Source organism: Cherax quadricarinatus, chromosome 68 (genome assembly GCF_038502225.1).
Source record: "Cherax quadricarinatus isolate ZL_2023a chromosome 68, ASM3850222v1, whole genome shotgun sequence".
Lineage (NCBI taxonomy): Eukaryota > Metazoa > Arthropoda > Malacostraca > Decapoda > Parastacidae > Cherax > Cherax quadricarinatus.
This window is the reverse complement of record NC_091359.1, coordinates 12,036,010-12,049,502: the sequence shown is the minus strand read 5'-3', so window position 1 is coordinate 12,049,502 and position 13,493 is coordinate 12,036,010. Positions and strand designations below refer to the sequence as shown.

Here is a 13,493-nt window from a genome sequence, read left to right as displayed (position 1 = left end):
ATACAATTTTAGTTAGTTAAAGATTAGCCGGTATTCTCCCGGCCCGGGCCTTGTCCAAGTGGTGGCCCGGCCTTGGCTCCCTCTTTAGGGAGTGTCTGAGACCTAAGTCTCCCATGGGAGGAGGCACAAGTACCTCCTCATCTTTGGGACCAACTGTCCCCAGGCCTAGCCACAAGCTAGGCCTCTCTGGTCTGCCATCCCCGCCCCAAGGGGGCTAATGGGAATGACAGTCTTATGAGCTAAAGGCTCGGGCTCAGGCACCTACCCTACCCTAGAAGGGCTGGGCATGGTGTCGATGATATACAATTTTATAAATATATGAAACTGATACAAAACAACAGTTAAAAAAATCAGATTTTTCTTAGAAATATATTATTAAAATTTACTTTGAGACCAATTTTTATCAAAATAAGCATAGCATAATAGAGTAAATTTTCATATTTTCTTATAACTAATTTAAAATGCCTAAAATCCTGTAAGATTTTTTTTACTTGAGAAACTGGCAACAGCATGCCAACTATGCTAGTTAATATGTGTAGCATATCAGTTTGAATATAACTGAACGAGCTGACACCTTCACAGTCCAAAAACAATGTAAGATACATCTGTATTGAAGGTTTGAAGCTAGTTATAACCGTTCGCAAATTAACGTATGCAAACATATATCCCAATTTTCCATGAACACTTCCATCTTCAAAGTGCCTATTGCAACCTCACGTTCACTCTGTAGTGACCAATTCCATTCTCATCCTCGCGTTATTGCTGCGTACACTAATGGTTCTAAATCCTCTGATGGTGTTTGGAATCAGATGTTTTTCCTGAAACAATAATCAAAGGTCATTTACTAGAATCGGCCAGTATTTTCACAGCAGTTACCTGCTGTTCTCATTGTTTTCTTTGATTTCTGAAAAAAAACTTGTTATTGTAAGTGTTGCATAACCATCCCTAAAAAAAGTCTCTTACAAATTTACGTTATCTCGTGATAGTGTACATAGACTGTAATCTATAAAGTCTGAGGTGAAAAATAAATAAAATTAGTTTACGAACACTTACAAGATAGTAAAGGAGAATCTCAATAAAGCAAAAAATATCTCCTTATTCTCAGTCATGTTAGCGCAGTAAAAATTTCTCAGTAAAGTCTGGGCAATCAAAATGCAACACAGGTAAGTGCGTGTGGATGCTCTCAAGCATACATATAGTCACAGCAAGGGCTACTGAATCACACACTCTTCCCCGGCCTTGATGGCCGGGAAAGGGATTTTTGATTCGGAAGGTTAGAGGTATCCTCCTTTCCTTTAGATCAAATATGATTACCTTCAAATCCCCAGGAATGCGCAAAACCGCTGTTGATTTGGTGCATTTTCATATTTTTTAACCCCACTATTACAATTGCTGCTGAGGTAGAGGAGTGGAAATTCTAAGCAAATCACTAATAACTATAACAAACCGAGAGGGATCGAATCATCATCCAGTTTTTATTTCCACTGGGGAGGAGGAAAAATACCTCAGATGCAGTCTGGGAGGTTGATAGTGTTTGTGATGAGCGTGTTTGTTCGCTGCTATTGTTTGAGAATAATGTTATTGTTGCTATTGCTGTTTCTCCTGCTACTACTACTACTACAATCTAGAAGGCGAGACACTGCAAATATTGCACAAGGAAAAACAACTGGCAGTGAATGTCACGTCAGACGCATCACCAAACTTGAACATAACGTCACCAGCACAAGAGGAGAGCCAATATTGAACTGCTTTCAGAAACTTATCAGATAATGAATTTTCAGTCATAATCAGACACTTGATGAGCCCCGAAAGTTTGCAATAAGATTTGTTCCTGAGTTCAGATGACTGGAATATGAAGAGAACATAAAATAAACTAAACTACCACAGAAAAGAGAAGACCCAGGGAAGACATGATTAAAACTTAAGATCTCTCGGAGAAGTTATCGTGCTTGGAAAGTGTATACAATTTGAAATTGGAGGTCCAGAAGTTAAAGCGGAAAAAACAGAAGTAAAAAGTGCAGATGAGTATCAGATGTTAGGAAGTGCTCCTTCAGTCCTAGAGTGGATTCAACAGAGAACACCTCGCTGAATCGTCTGTTTAGCTCCCCATTAAACTTCGTGCTATTACTTTTTGCCTTCATTTCTTTACTATACTGATTGTCTTTTCAAAGTCGTCTTCTGATGTGGCAGTGCAGGAGTTCCGCTCTGATCTGGTCTCTGCAAGTAAGTCGTTCTTATATTGTATCTCCGTTTTTTCTGACTCTTATATAATCATTCCTGGCAACTTGACTCATTTCTGTTCTCTGTTTTGACCCTCTTCCAGTACGTGGGTATCAATCTTATCACAAAATTTAAACATGAACCTCTCCTCTTTTCTGCTCTCTCTTTCCTGTTTCTCCTCTTGTCCTTAGTCTGCTGTCTTTGTCTTCTCCCTCTTCATTTTTGCTTCCCATCACTTAAACTCCACAACGTAACTGTCATCAAACACAATAATAAACGCATTCTCGTCAAACTTTCGACATCAAACTATGCTTCCTTAAGTGATTTGTTAAAGCTAGTGAATATGGTCAGAGTTACGAAAACTTACGCTTCTAAGAAATATACTATCAAATTATTTGTATGCGTTTATGCCAAACACTTCATAATTATCTCGAAGCGCTGAGACTTCGACGTATGTAGGAAACTGAGGTATATTGGTGTGCGACAACAAAAGACGTGTGTAGCAAGCAAAGTCTTCAATGTGACAATATTTCGCACTAAGAATTGAAAAAGATTCATCTCAGAGCTTAAAAAATATATCTTAACAATAAAGCAAGTGCTTGTACACGTGTCTTTGTCTCTGTCTTTATTCTCGTCTGCAGTATGATCTTTCAACCATACTGGAGACCTGTGGATATCTGCCGTAAATGTCTACATGGTCTGCAATGGATGACACCAAGAGTACAGTGAATGTCAGCCAGGGTACAGTGGGTGTCAACCAGGGTACAGTGGATGTCAGTCAGGGTACAGTGGATGTCAACCAGGGTACAGTAGATGTTAGCCAGGGTGCAGTGGATGTCAACCAGGGTACAGTGGATGTCAATCAGGGTACAGTGGATGTCAATCAGGGTACAGTGGATGTCAGTCAGGGTGCAGTGGATGTTAGCCAGGGTACAGTGGATGTTAGTCAGGGTACAGTTGTTGCAACCCCTGAATGGGTTGCAATGTATATGATGTATATTATATGTATATAATGTATATTACCTTTTCAAGTAATTTTATATTGCTTATATTTGCGATAATAGCTAAATCGTGAATATATTGCTTTATATTATTATTTGTCTTAGTTACTTTTGTTAGGTAGGATGTAACATATTATGTGCTCATAGTTCAAATCTTGATTGTCTAACTACTGTAATTATCGCTTGTGGCTCGTTACTCTGCCGGCTTCTCGTTGCTGCTGGGCAGCAACCGTCCACGGAGCTATCAAGTGATAGAGGGGGGGGGTGTTCTCACCTCGCCTGAAGTATTCAGTTTGGTCGAGACTCGCTTGGTGGTTGGACGTATTCCTGACAAGACGAGCCTAAATCTCTCTTATTGGCCCTTGTTGGAAGATTGTCTCTTTCATATTATTGTTAGTTCTGGAGACTCTGTTCACATAACATTGTTTAGGCTTAGTGATTTTCGACGTTGTACTGAGGTTGTGTGTCGCTTAGACACTCTGAGCAACTCAGATCCTGAGCTGTAGCTTCTGACCTAATTTGAACTGGTTTCTGTGTACTGTCACAGTCGGGGATTTTCTTATGCTGAACTTAGATTCAGTAGTATGGGAGTTTGGTGACTTTTGTGGAGGATCTGCTGATGGTCCCTACTTAGTATCGTTATATTATCTCCTTGTTCTTGATTCTGTGTCACTTTTGCTTGTTATATTGCTATTGGGCTTAGCATTCTTTTTATTGTTCAAGCAGGCTGTTCTGATTGCCAGTCGGTCAAGAACTTAGTTTATGAGAGGACTTTGTCAGTCACTTGTTTAAGTCTAGTCGAGTCGTGAGACATAGCGAACTACTTAGAGCACTTACACACATACACACAAACTTATTTGTGTATTGTATTATTATATGTTAATGTACCAGACGGTACTTAAGACATAAATATGTGATATGTGCTTTCAGCACAATACTACTGTACACGAGAGAAGTGATTATTATTATTTTGAATATTATTAATTTAATTTACTTTGATAATATACCTCTAGACCATGATTAATAAATTTATTAAATTTTAATTTCTCTAGTTAGTAGCCTACCAGTTGTAATCCTGAAGCACTAATAATTCTTATTGAATTCTAATGGATAATTGGACAAGGATACTGACTACTTGTTACGAAAACCCAGTAACAGGCTGGATGCTAGAAGGGCAGTCCTTTCTAGTATTCACTGGAGATCTCTAAGCTTTTAGAATCGCGTTTTTTGTAACACAGTGACTGTCAGTCAGGGTATAGTGGATGTCTGCCGGCGCACAGTGACTGTCAGTCAGGGTACAGTGACTCCTGGGGATGCCACTGAAATGTAGAAAGTTATAATTACCAAAAGTAAAATGATGAAAAGACAGTATTTCAGTTGTATCAAACTGAGGTTTTCATTTTCTTTTTTTTTTTAGCTTATGTTTTTTTTGTCTGTTCTGAAATTGCAGTTTGTCGGGCACAGTAATTTCCTCCATCCTGAGTAAACCTTCAGTCAATGGCATTTGAGAGTCGCGTTTACGTACGTGTGACGGACAAGCATAGTACTGACATAAATATCTGATAAAACGAAATTGGGATGCTGAGAATGTGATAACAGAAGTTTAGTGAATGTAATATAAGAAGTGTACAGCAAATATATAACTGTAAACTGAAGTGTCTTCGTGAGCTCGTGTCTTCTACCTGCGGGTTGTGTATTGTTCCTGTCAGGGTATTCTGCCTTTTCTGTTTTTTATGAATATAGATTAAATGAAGTCAGGGGAGACTACAGCGTTTTTTTTCTTTAAATCGCTGCTCTGAAGGGGCCTCTCGAGGGAGGTTCTTCGACGCTAGTGAGCGGCTCTTGATCTTGAGAATTGGATCTGTGCTCCAGTTCCCTGGATTTAGCCTGAATACCTTCCATCCCCCCCCCCCACAGGCGCTGTATAATCCTACGGGTTTAGCGCCCTCCCATGATAATAATAATGCTCTGAAGGTCGCAATATTAATTTTAATCACCATATTTCTCGTTTCTTTTTCAGAGAAGCTGCACGACCTTTCGGGTTTAGCACTTAGTTATGATTATAATAATATTTTACGAGAGAAATTCTCATATTTTTTATAGAAAAGTGGCGCCATGATGTTGGCGAAGGGCTCTTGATCCTGGAAACTGGATCAAGAGCCCTTTCCCATATAAAACCTACTTTCCTCTCGTTTTCCCAGGTAGTGAATGACTCCTTCAGGTTTAGCTCTCCCACAGTAAATATAATCACAACTTCGAGGACAAAAAGATAGAATATTTACTCTAGAGAAGGATATCAAACTCGTTTTAGAAGTTAGTGCATTTATTTATAGTATTTTGAAATAAATATATTTTATTGTTATCGAATTTCTCGTTTATTAAATCCTGGAGAAAACCCAGAATATTAAACTGTTTTATTTGTAATATTGTCGGAATTAACTTTCTGACAATCGAGTACTATTTATTTCCCGTATAGTCCTCCGTGGCCACCTCCGACGAGGCCACCTCCGACGAGGCCACCTCCATGACCGCCGACGAGTCCACTTCCGATGACGCCTTTGTGTCCACCTCCAACAATGCCACCTCCATGACCGCCAACAAGGCCACCTCCCACGAGTCCACCTCCGAGTCCACCACTAACGACTCCTTTGTGTCCACCTCCAATGATGCCACCTCCGTGGCCTCCGACGAGTCCACCTCTAAGTCCACCACTAACGACTCCTTTGTGTCCACCTCCAATGATGCCACCTCCGTGGCCTCCGACGAGTCCACTTCCGAGTCCACCACTAACGACTCCTTTGTGTCCACCTCCAATGATGCCACCTCCGTGGCCTCCGACGAGTCCACCTCCAAGTCCACCACTAACGACTCCTTTGTGTCCACCTCCAACGATGCCACCTCCGTGTCCACCGCCAATGACTCCACCTCCGAGTCCACCTAGACTGCTGCCATAGACTCCGCTAACGCCGCCGTGTCCACCACCAAAACCGCCTCCAAGCCCACTACTGAAGCCTCCGATACCTCCATGACCACCACCCAAGTTGAAGCTCACAGATGCTGTGGCTACGCCCTTTCCACCCTTTCCAGCAATTGCTCCACCGTGTCCACCACCGATGACGCCACCGTGTCCACCACTGATTACGCCACCGTGTCCACCACCGATGACTCCTCCATGTTTGCCTCCGAAGCCTCCAGAAACAACTCTAGAAACGCCCAAGCCGCCTCCGTGTCCACCACCAATGACTCCACCGTGTCCACCACCGATGACTCCTCCATGTTTGCCTCCGAAGCCTCCAGAAACAACGCTAGAAACGCCCAAGCCGCCTCCGTGTCCACCACCAATGACTCCACCGTGTCCACCACCAATGACTCCACCGTGTCCACCACCGATGACTCCTCCATGTTTGCCTCCGAAGCCTCCAGAAACAACGCTAGCAACGCCCAAGCCGCCTCCGTGTCCACCACCAATGACTCCACCGTGTCCACCACCAATGACTCCACCGTGTCCACCACCAATGACTCCACCGTGTCCACCACCGATGACTCCTCCATGTTTGCCTCCGAAGCCTCCAGAAACGACGCTAGCAACGCCCAAGCCGCCTCCGTGTCCACCACCGATGACTCCACCGTGTCCTCCACCGATGACTCCACCGTGTCCACCACCGATGACTCCTCCATGTTTGCCTCCGAAGCCTCCAGAAACGACGCTAGCAACGCCCAAGCCGCCTCCGTGTCCACCACCGATGACTCCACCGTGTCCTCCACCGATGACTCCTCCATGCTTGCCTCCAAAGCCTCCAGCACCCAAGCCTCCACCGTGTCCTCCGCCGATGACTCCACCGTGTCCTCCACCGATGATTCCACCATGTCCTCCACCGATGATTCCACCGTGTCCTCCACCGATGATTCCACCGTGTCCTCCACCGATGATTCCACCGTGTCCTCCACCGATGACTCCACCGTGCTTCCCTCCCAAGTCTCCAGAAACGACAGCTTCACTAATAATCTCATCTGAGAAGTCACCTCCAAGGCCTCCATGTTTGCCTCCGAAGTCTCCAGAGACGACGGTTCCACTAACAATGTCATCTCCGAATCCACCTCCGACGACTCCTCCATGTTTTCCTCCGGAGACGATGCTTCCACCGCCGAAGCCTCCTCCGTGTCCAACACCTACGGCGCCGCCGTGCTTGCCTCCGAAGCCTCCAGAGACGATGCTTCCTCCACCGAAGCCTCCTAAGTGTCCACCACCGAGGCTGCCACCATGTCCTCCACCAATGAAGCCTCCATGTCCACCTCCAAGTCCTCCTCCAAATCCACCTCCAAGTCCGACTCCATGTCCGCCTTGCGCTCCATAGGGAAGCTCAGCGAGGGCCGCGGAGGACAGCAGCACCAGACAAAAGGAGACCAGCAAATTCTGGAAATTCAAAGGAAATTAAAAGAGGACACTAACGTTGCTCCATCAACTATGTTGTAAAACCAAAAGCAGGAAATAATTGAACTATAAAAACCAGTTTCACTGAGTGTATAAATTTAGTGTGAAAATTTTTTAATAATATGGTAGATTGATGAGGCAGCGGAAGATTTCAGTCCATTGACCAAATGGTCCTATGACTAAGACTCGCGCCAGGAACCGAACCCATTTCCCTTTCCTTTAGTACCATCTCAGAGAGGCTCAGCAAACAGCATCGCAATTATTTTAACAAAGGTCACGTTAACTAGGATTCTCCGTTTAACAAAAAAAAAATGAAGATTAAATAAAAAAAAATCTTGTTTATTCCTCAGGAAGATGAATAATAAACAAATATTTTAACTAGGTTTTTAAATACTGAAATCGACACTTTTAAATTACGGTAATTTTGGCAATTCAAAAAAATATGTAACACCATTTACACCATAAAAACTCCATTGTTTTATAAGGAACCGTCACAATACACTGCGAGGCTGAGGTTGTCTAATGACCTCCATTTACTACGAAACAAAAGGCCCGGTAGGGGCTCCGGTATTCTCACGAACGACGTCACTAAAACGCTTTAAGGTCATTTTCAAAAGCACTAATTTCTCCTCACAAATTATAAATAAGACAATGCTCGAAATAGTATAGCAGAAGCTTTCCCATTTAATCCAGCACAGGAAGTTGCGTCATGATAGTCTTTCGTTGACGTGAGAAAGAAGTGGTGGGCAAGTCGCCTTGTGTTCTTACCATGACTGCACACCTGGGACTTGCCGACGGAGGCTGTCTCACCTACTTATATACTGCCGGGCTCACGGCCGCCCAAGCTAAAGGTCTCCATCTCATCGAGGACGTCTGGACAAAATTTCTCTGAAATAGATCGCCCTTGACCTAGTGCCCAGGTAGGGATGGGAAAGTACTTCATTTAGCAATGATTAGCATAGTCATCGCTGGGCTTTAATGAACAGTCGAGACGGCATTTATGAGGGAATATTGCATGTGTAAAATTCATCCGCATTGTTTTTCCATTTCTTACAACTCGACCAAAAATTTGGATATAGTTACACACACAATAAATAGTCTTCAGTATCAACGAAAACTAATATTGTATTAATATATTACACGTGGAAAATATACTGTATATCATGTATGAATATTACATAGTAAGTCATTATATAAATATATTTAACATACAGCAACAGTAATTACAGGACTTTATAAAGGAGTTTGTCAGATCCCAAATTTTACCATAAAAATAATGAATATGTAAGATATCACTTTTCCCGAATATAGAAAAGCTGTATATGCAGTAGTAGCAAGGATATATACATAGAGAGGTATGCCTATGTATATAAACAGAGATTACTGAAATATGCTTAACTAGTGGTGTACAAGTGACCTGCGCTTTAATGACACTGGCGCAGTCGATAAGCTTCAAACACAATTATCAAACGAGCAAACTAATATTAAATTTATTGTAACCTGAGATATTAGAAAGGATCATTATAATACTGACTGAACGAGCACTTAGTAGTTACTACAGTTTGACGAACTCTTGATATAAGGAACTGGAAATATGGCCTTATTCCTTAGCTCAAATCCGATTACTTCCCATTATTCAAGCGCTGTATGACCCTTATGGGTTTGACACCTCCCAGTGAATATTATACTTGAAGGGACATTCACCCCAGAATACTAGTAGGGGTAAAAAGTGACTAAGTTATACACACATGGTTGACGAGACCACACTGGTGGATCAGCATCACTGACATACACACACCTGGTTGTCTAGACCACACTGGTGGAGCAGCATCACTGACATACACACACCTGGTTGTCTAGACCACACTGGTGGAGCAGCATCACTGACATATACACACACCTGGTTGTCTAGACCACACTGGTGGATCAGCATCACTGACATACACACACCTGGTTGTCTAGACCACACTGGTGGAGCAGCATCACTGACATACACACACCTGGTTGTCTAGACCACACTGGTGGATCAGCATCACTGACATATACACACCTGGTTGTCTAGACCACACTGGTGGAGCAGCATCACTGACATACACACACCTGGTTGTCTAGACCACACTGGTGGATCAGCATCACTGACATACACACACCTGGTTGTCTTGACCACACTGGTGGAGCAGCATCACTGACCTACACACACCTGGTTGTCTAGACCACACTGGTGGATCAGCATCACTGACATACACACGCCTGGTTGACTAGACCACACTGGTGGATCAGCATCACTGACATACACACACCTGGTTGTCTAGACCACACTGGTGGATCAGCATCACTGACATACACACACCTGGTTGTCTAGACCACACTGGTGGATCAGCATCACTGACATACACACGCCTGGTTGACTAGACCACATTGGTGGATCAGCATCATTGACATACACAGACCTGGTCTTCACGACCACACTGACGGCCCATAATTACAGTGATGCACAGACCTGGTCCTCAAGACTACAGTGGTGGAGCTGCATCACTGACACACAAATCTGGTTCAGTCCACACTGACGAACCAGCATCATTGTGGTACACAGACCTGGTCAAGACTACACTCAGGGCCTATGAGAATTTGAGAATATTGTTAACAATTACAGTTACAGTAATGTCAGCAAGAAGATCTTTAAGCAAACTCAGACATATAAAAAAAAAAAAACTTTTAAGGTTTGCTATGTCTCAAACCTGACTTGCAGATGTAGCAAGACTGAGTACCGAATCAAACAATGCCAGAGAAGTTGATTTTGATAGTCTTATTAGAAGTTTTGCAGACCAAAAGCTAGAAAATCTCATTTTACTAAGTAGTCTAAGTAAATATTAAACTTTTAAGAATTTATTTTACTTTGAAAGAACTTATTTGAATGTTGAAAAATTTAGGCACTTGAATAGTTATAGGTCAATAAAATTTTTCAGACAGAGCCGCGGGGGCACTGACCCCCGAAACCCTCTCCAGGTAAACTCTAGGTAATAAAGAATAGGTTATCTGATCATTCTGCTGAGCAGGAAATAAAGCATTTATGAAAGTTTACCAGTGGGTTTACTGGACTTCAGATTCTCAATTTTGACAGAAGCCTCACCCATAGGGGCTCCAAAGAAGTCTTGTTCAGCCATGCAAAATTTCTCTCGGAGGCCCTAACTACTAGTGAAGCAGCATCACTGACATAAACAGACCTGGTTGTCTAGACCACACTGACGGACCAGCATTAATGTGATACACAGACCTGGTTGTCTAGACCACACTGACGAACCAGCATCAATGTGATACACAGACCTGGTTGTCTTGACCACACTGACGGACCAGCATCAATGTGATACATAGACCTGGTTGTCTAGACCACACTGACGAACCAGCATCAATGTGATACACAGACCTGGTTGTCTTGACCACACTGACGGACCAGCATCAATGTGATGCATAGACCTGGTTGTCTAGACCACACTGACGAACCAGCATCAATGTGATACACAGACCTGGTCTTCAAGATTATACTAGTTGTCCAAAAACAATCAGATAAACAACTCTAGTCGTTAAGATCTCTCTGACGATCAGATACATAGACATGATCATAAACACCTTTGGCAATCAGAAACAAAGACCTGGTCGTCAAGATCACACCGGTGATCTAGCATAAGTTGAAAACCCACGCATGAAGAATTACCCTCAAATCACCCAAGATCTCGACAATCATAGATGTGGACGTGAGTTAACACTACTGCTACTGGAAAACGGGTGAAACCAGGAAGTTAACGGGAACAAAGCTCAGAGCTCGAAGAGCAGACTCTAGCTGGAAATCTACAGAAACTAAGGTTTAGCGCTTAATGATTATAATAATACAGAAGCTAAGGGAAGCTCCAATGTTGATAATAGTGATGATGATTATCATGACGAATTTTGTCTATAATGGTAACAAGGTACTTTCCAAGTGCTTGTGCCCATTTGAACACATAACCTGTTCATTACCATTCAAGATTGCTTTAATCTCTAAAATAGGGAATTAACAGACAACATTAATGCACTTAGAGATATACACATTACGGTATATGTATGTAAATTTTTATCATTATTGTATTATTATTTTTTCTCCTTTTGTCATATATATATATATATATATATATATATATATATATATATATATATATATATATATATATATATATATATATATATATATGTCGTGCCGAATAGGCAGAACTTGCGATTTTGGCTTAAATAGCAACGCTCATCTTGCCATATATTTTATAATTAATTCTATAACTTTGCAGAAATTGCATTATTTTTTACTCTGTTATATGTTACATTCCTGATCTTTCCTTCACCTGAACATTATTTTCTCAAACCAAGGTGAGTTGCAATCTAATTCTGATTCATATATTTATATATATATATATATATATATATATATATATATATATATATATATATATATATATATATATATATATATTTCGTGCCGAATATGCAAAACTGGTCAATTAGCAAGAACTCTTTTAAAATTAAGTCCTTTCTAAAATTTTCTCTTATACGTTTAAAGATATATTTTTTTCATTAATGTTGATGTAAAAATTCATAATTTTGCACGAAAAGTAACTAAGAAAACTTACCTAACCTTATTATAACAAGCACAATTTATTTTAGCCTAACCCAACTAAATATATTTTTAGATTTGTTTACAATAATTTAATACTAAACAAACACAGTGAAATATATTTTTTTCGTTAGGTTCAGAATGATTTTGGCGAAATTATTGCATACACAAATTTTCACTTGTCCTATATGGCAAGATGAGTGTTGCTATTTAAGACAAGATCGCAAGTTCTGCCTATTCGGCACGACATATATATATATATATATATATATATATATATATATATATATATATATATATATATATATATATAATTTTGTCAATTGTAACTTTTTATCCTGTTGATACAGCACGTTTTATAATTGTACATATTTAGGACGATATGTTCAACGTAATAGTTCGTTGCAACTAGAGGAATTTGTAAATAGCTGTGACACCACCTAGTTTTTGGTCTATCCTTGAGAGAAAGAGGGAGGGGCAGGGAAACAAGTGAGGTCGCAGAGGAGTGTGGGGGTGAGTGACGGTGATGCGAGTTGCGTGTGTCAAGTGTCGAGACACTGGCTTTGTCTCTCCTGTGTTGTGGAGCCGGAAAAGTAGTTTTCAGACACTGGCTTTGTTTCTCCTGTGTTATGAAGCCAGAAAACTAGTTTTCAGACACTGGCTTTGTTTCTCCTGTGTTATGAATCCAGAAAACTAGTTTTGAGACACTGGTTTCGTCTCTCCTGTGTTGTGGAGCCGGAAAACTAGTTTTGCAAACATATAATCATTTCTTTGCAGTTTGTCAGTATTATTATTTTACATATTTTCATTATTTTTAAATATTATTATTAATATTAGCGCTAGTAAAATAGCAGTAAATGCTATTAATTTTTTTTGGCAAATTAAAAAATTAGTCTCATCAAAATTCTTTTGGCACTGATTTCATAGTATGGATCAAACTCGTTCAATCATGCAACCTCTAGTTATATATAGAAAATAAGCAACACTCGTGCTGTAAACCTTAATGTCAAAATAATTGTGTATTTGTATTTGATACTCGTGTAGTATATTATTGATTTTTGTAGAAAAAACAAGAACAATTAAGGAAGAAATTCCTGTTCGATTTAATCTTTGCTGTTAATGAAATTGAACACTATTACTCTTTTATTATATTATTAATTACTATAATATTATTATTACAGAATAGAAGCGTTAAACCTGT

The 13,493-nt window shown here is 40.8% G+C and overlaps 1 protein-coding gene across 1 annotated transcript; it reads right to left on the bottom strand.

Annotated features, from left to right (window-relative positions):
- Positions 1-5,682: 5,682 nt before the first annotated feature.
- LOC128697900 (uncharacterized) lies at positions 5,683-8,446 on the bottom strand. Its single transcript, XM_053789898.2, has 2 exons — positions 8,422-8,446; positions 5,683-7,635 (listed from the first exon to the last, which is right to left on the bottom strand). Exons 1-2 carry the CDS (start codon positions 8,422-8,424, stop codon positions 5,683-5,685), a joined length of 1,956 nt encoding a protein of 651 aa, XP_053645873.2. The 5' UTR covers positions 8,425-8,446.
- Positions 8,447-13,493: the final 5,047 nt, after the last annotated feature.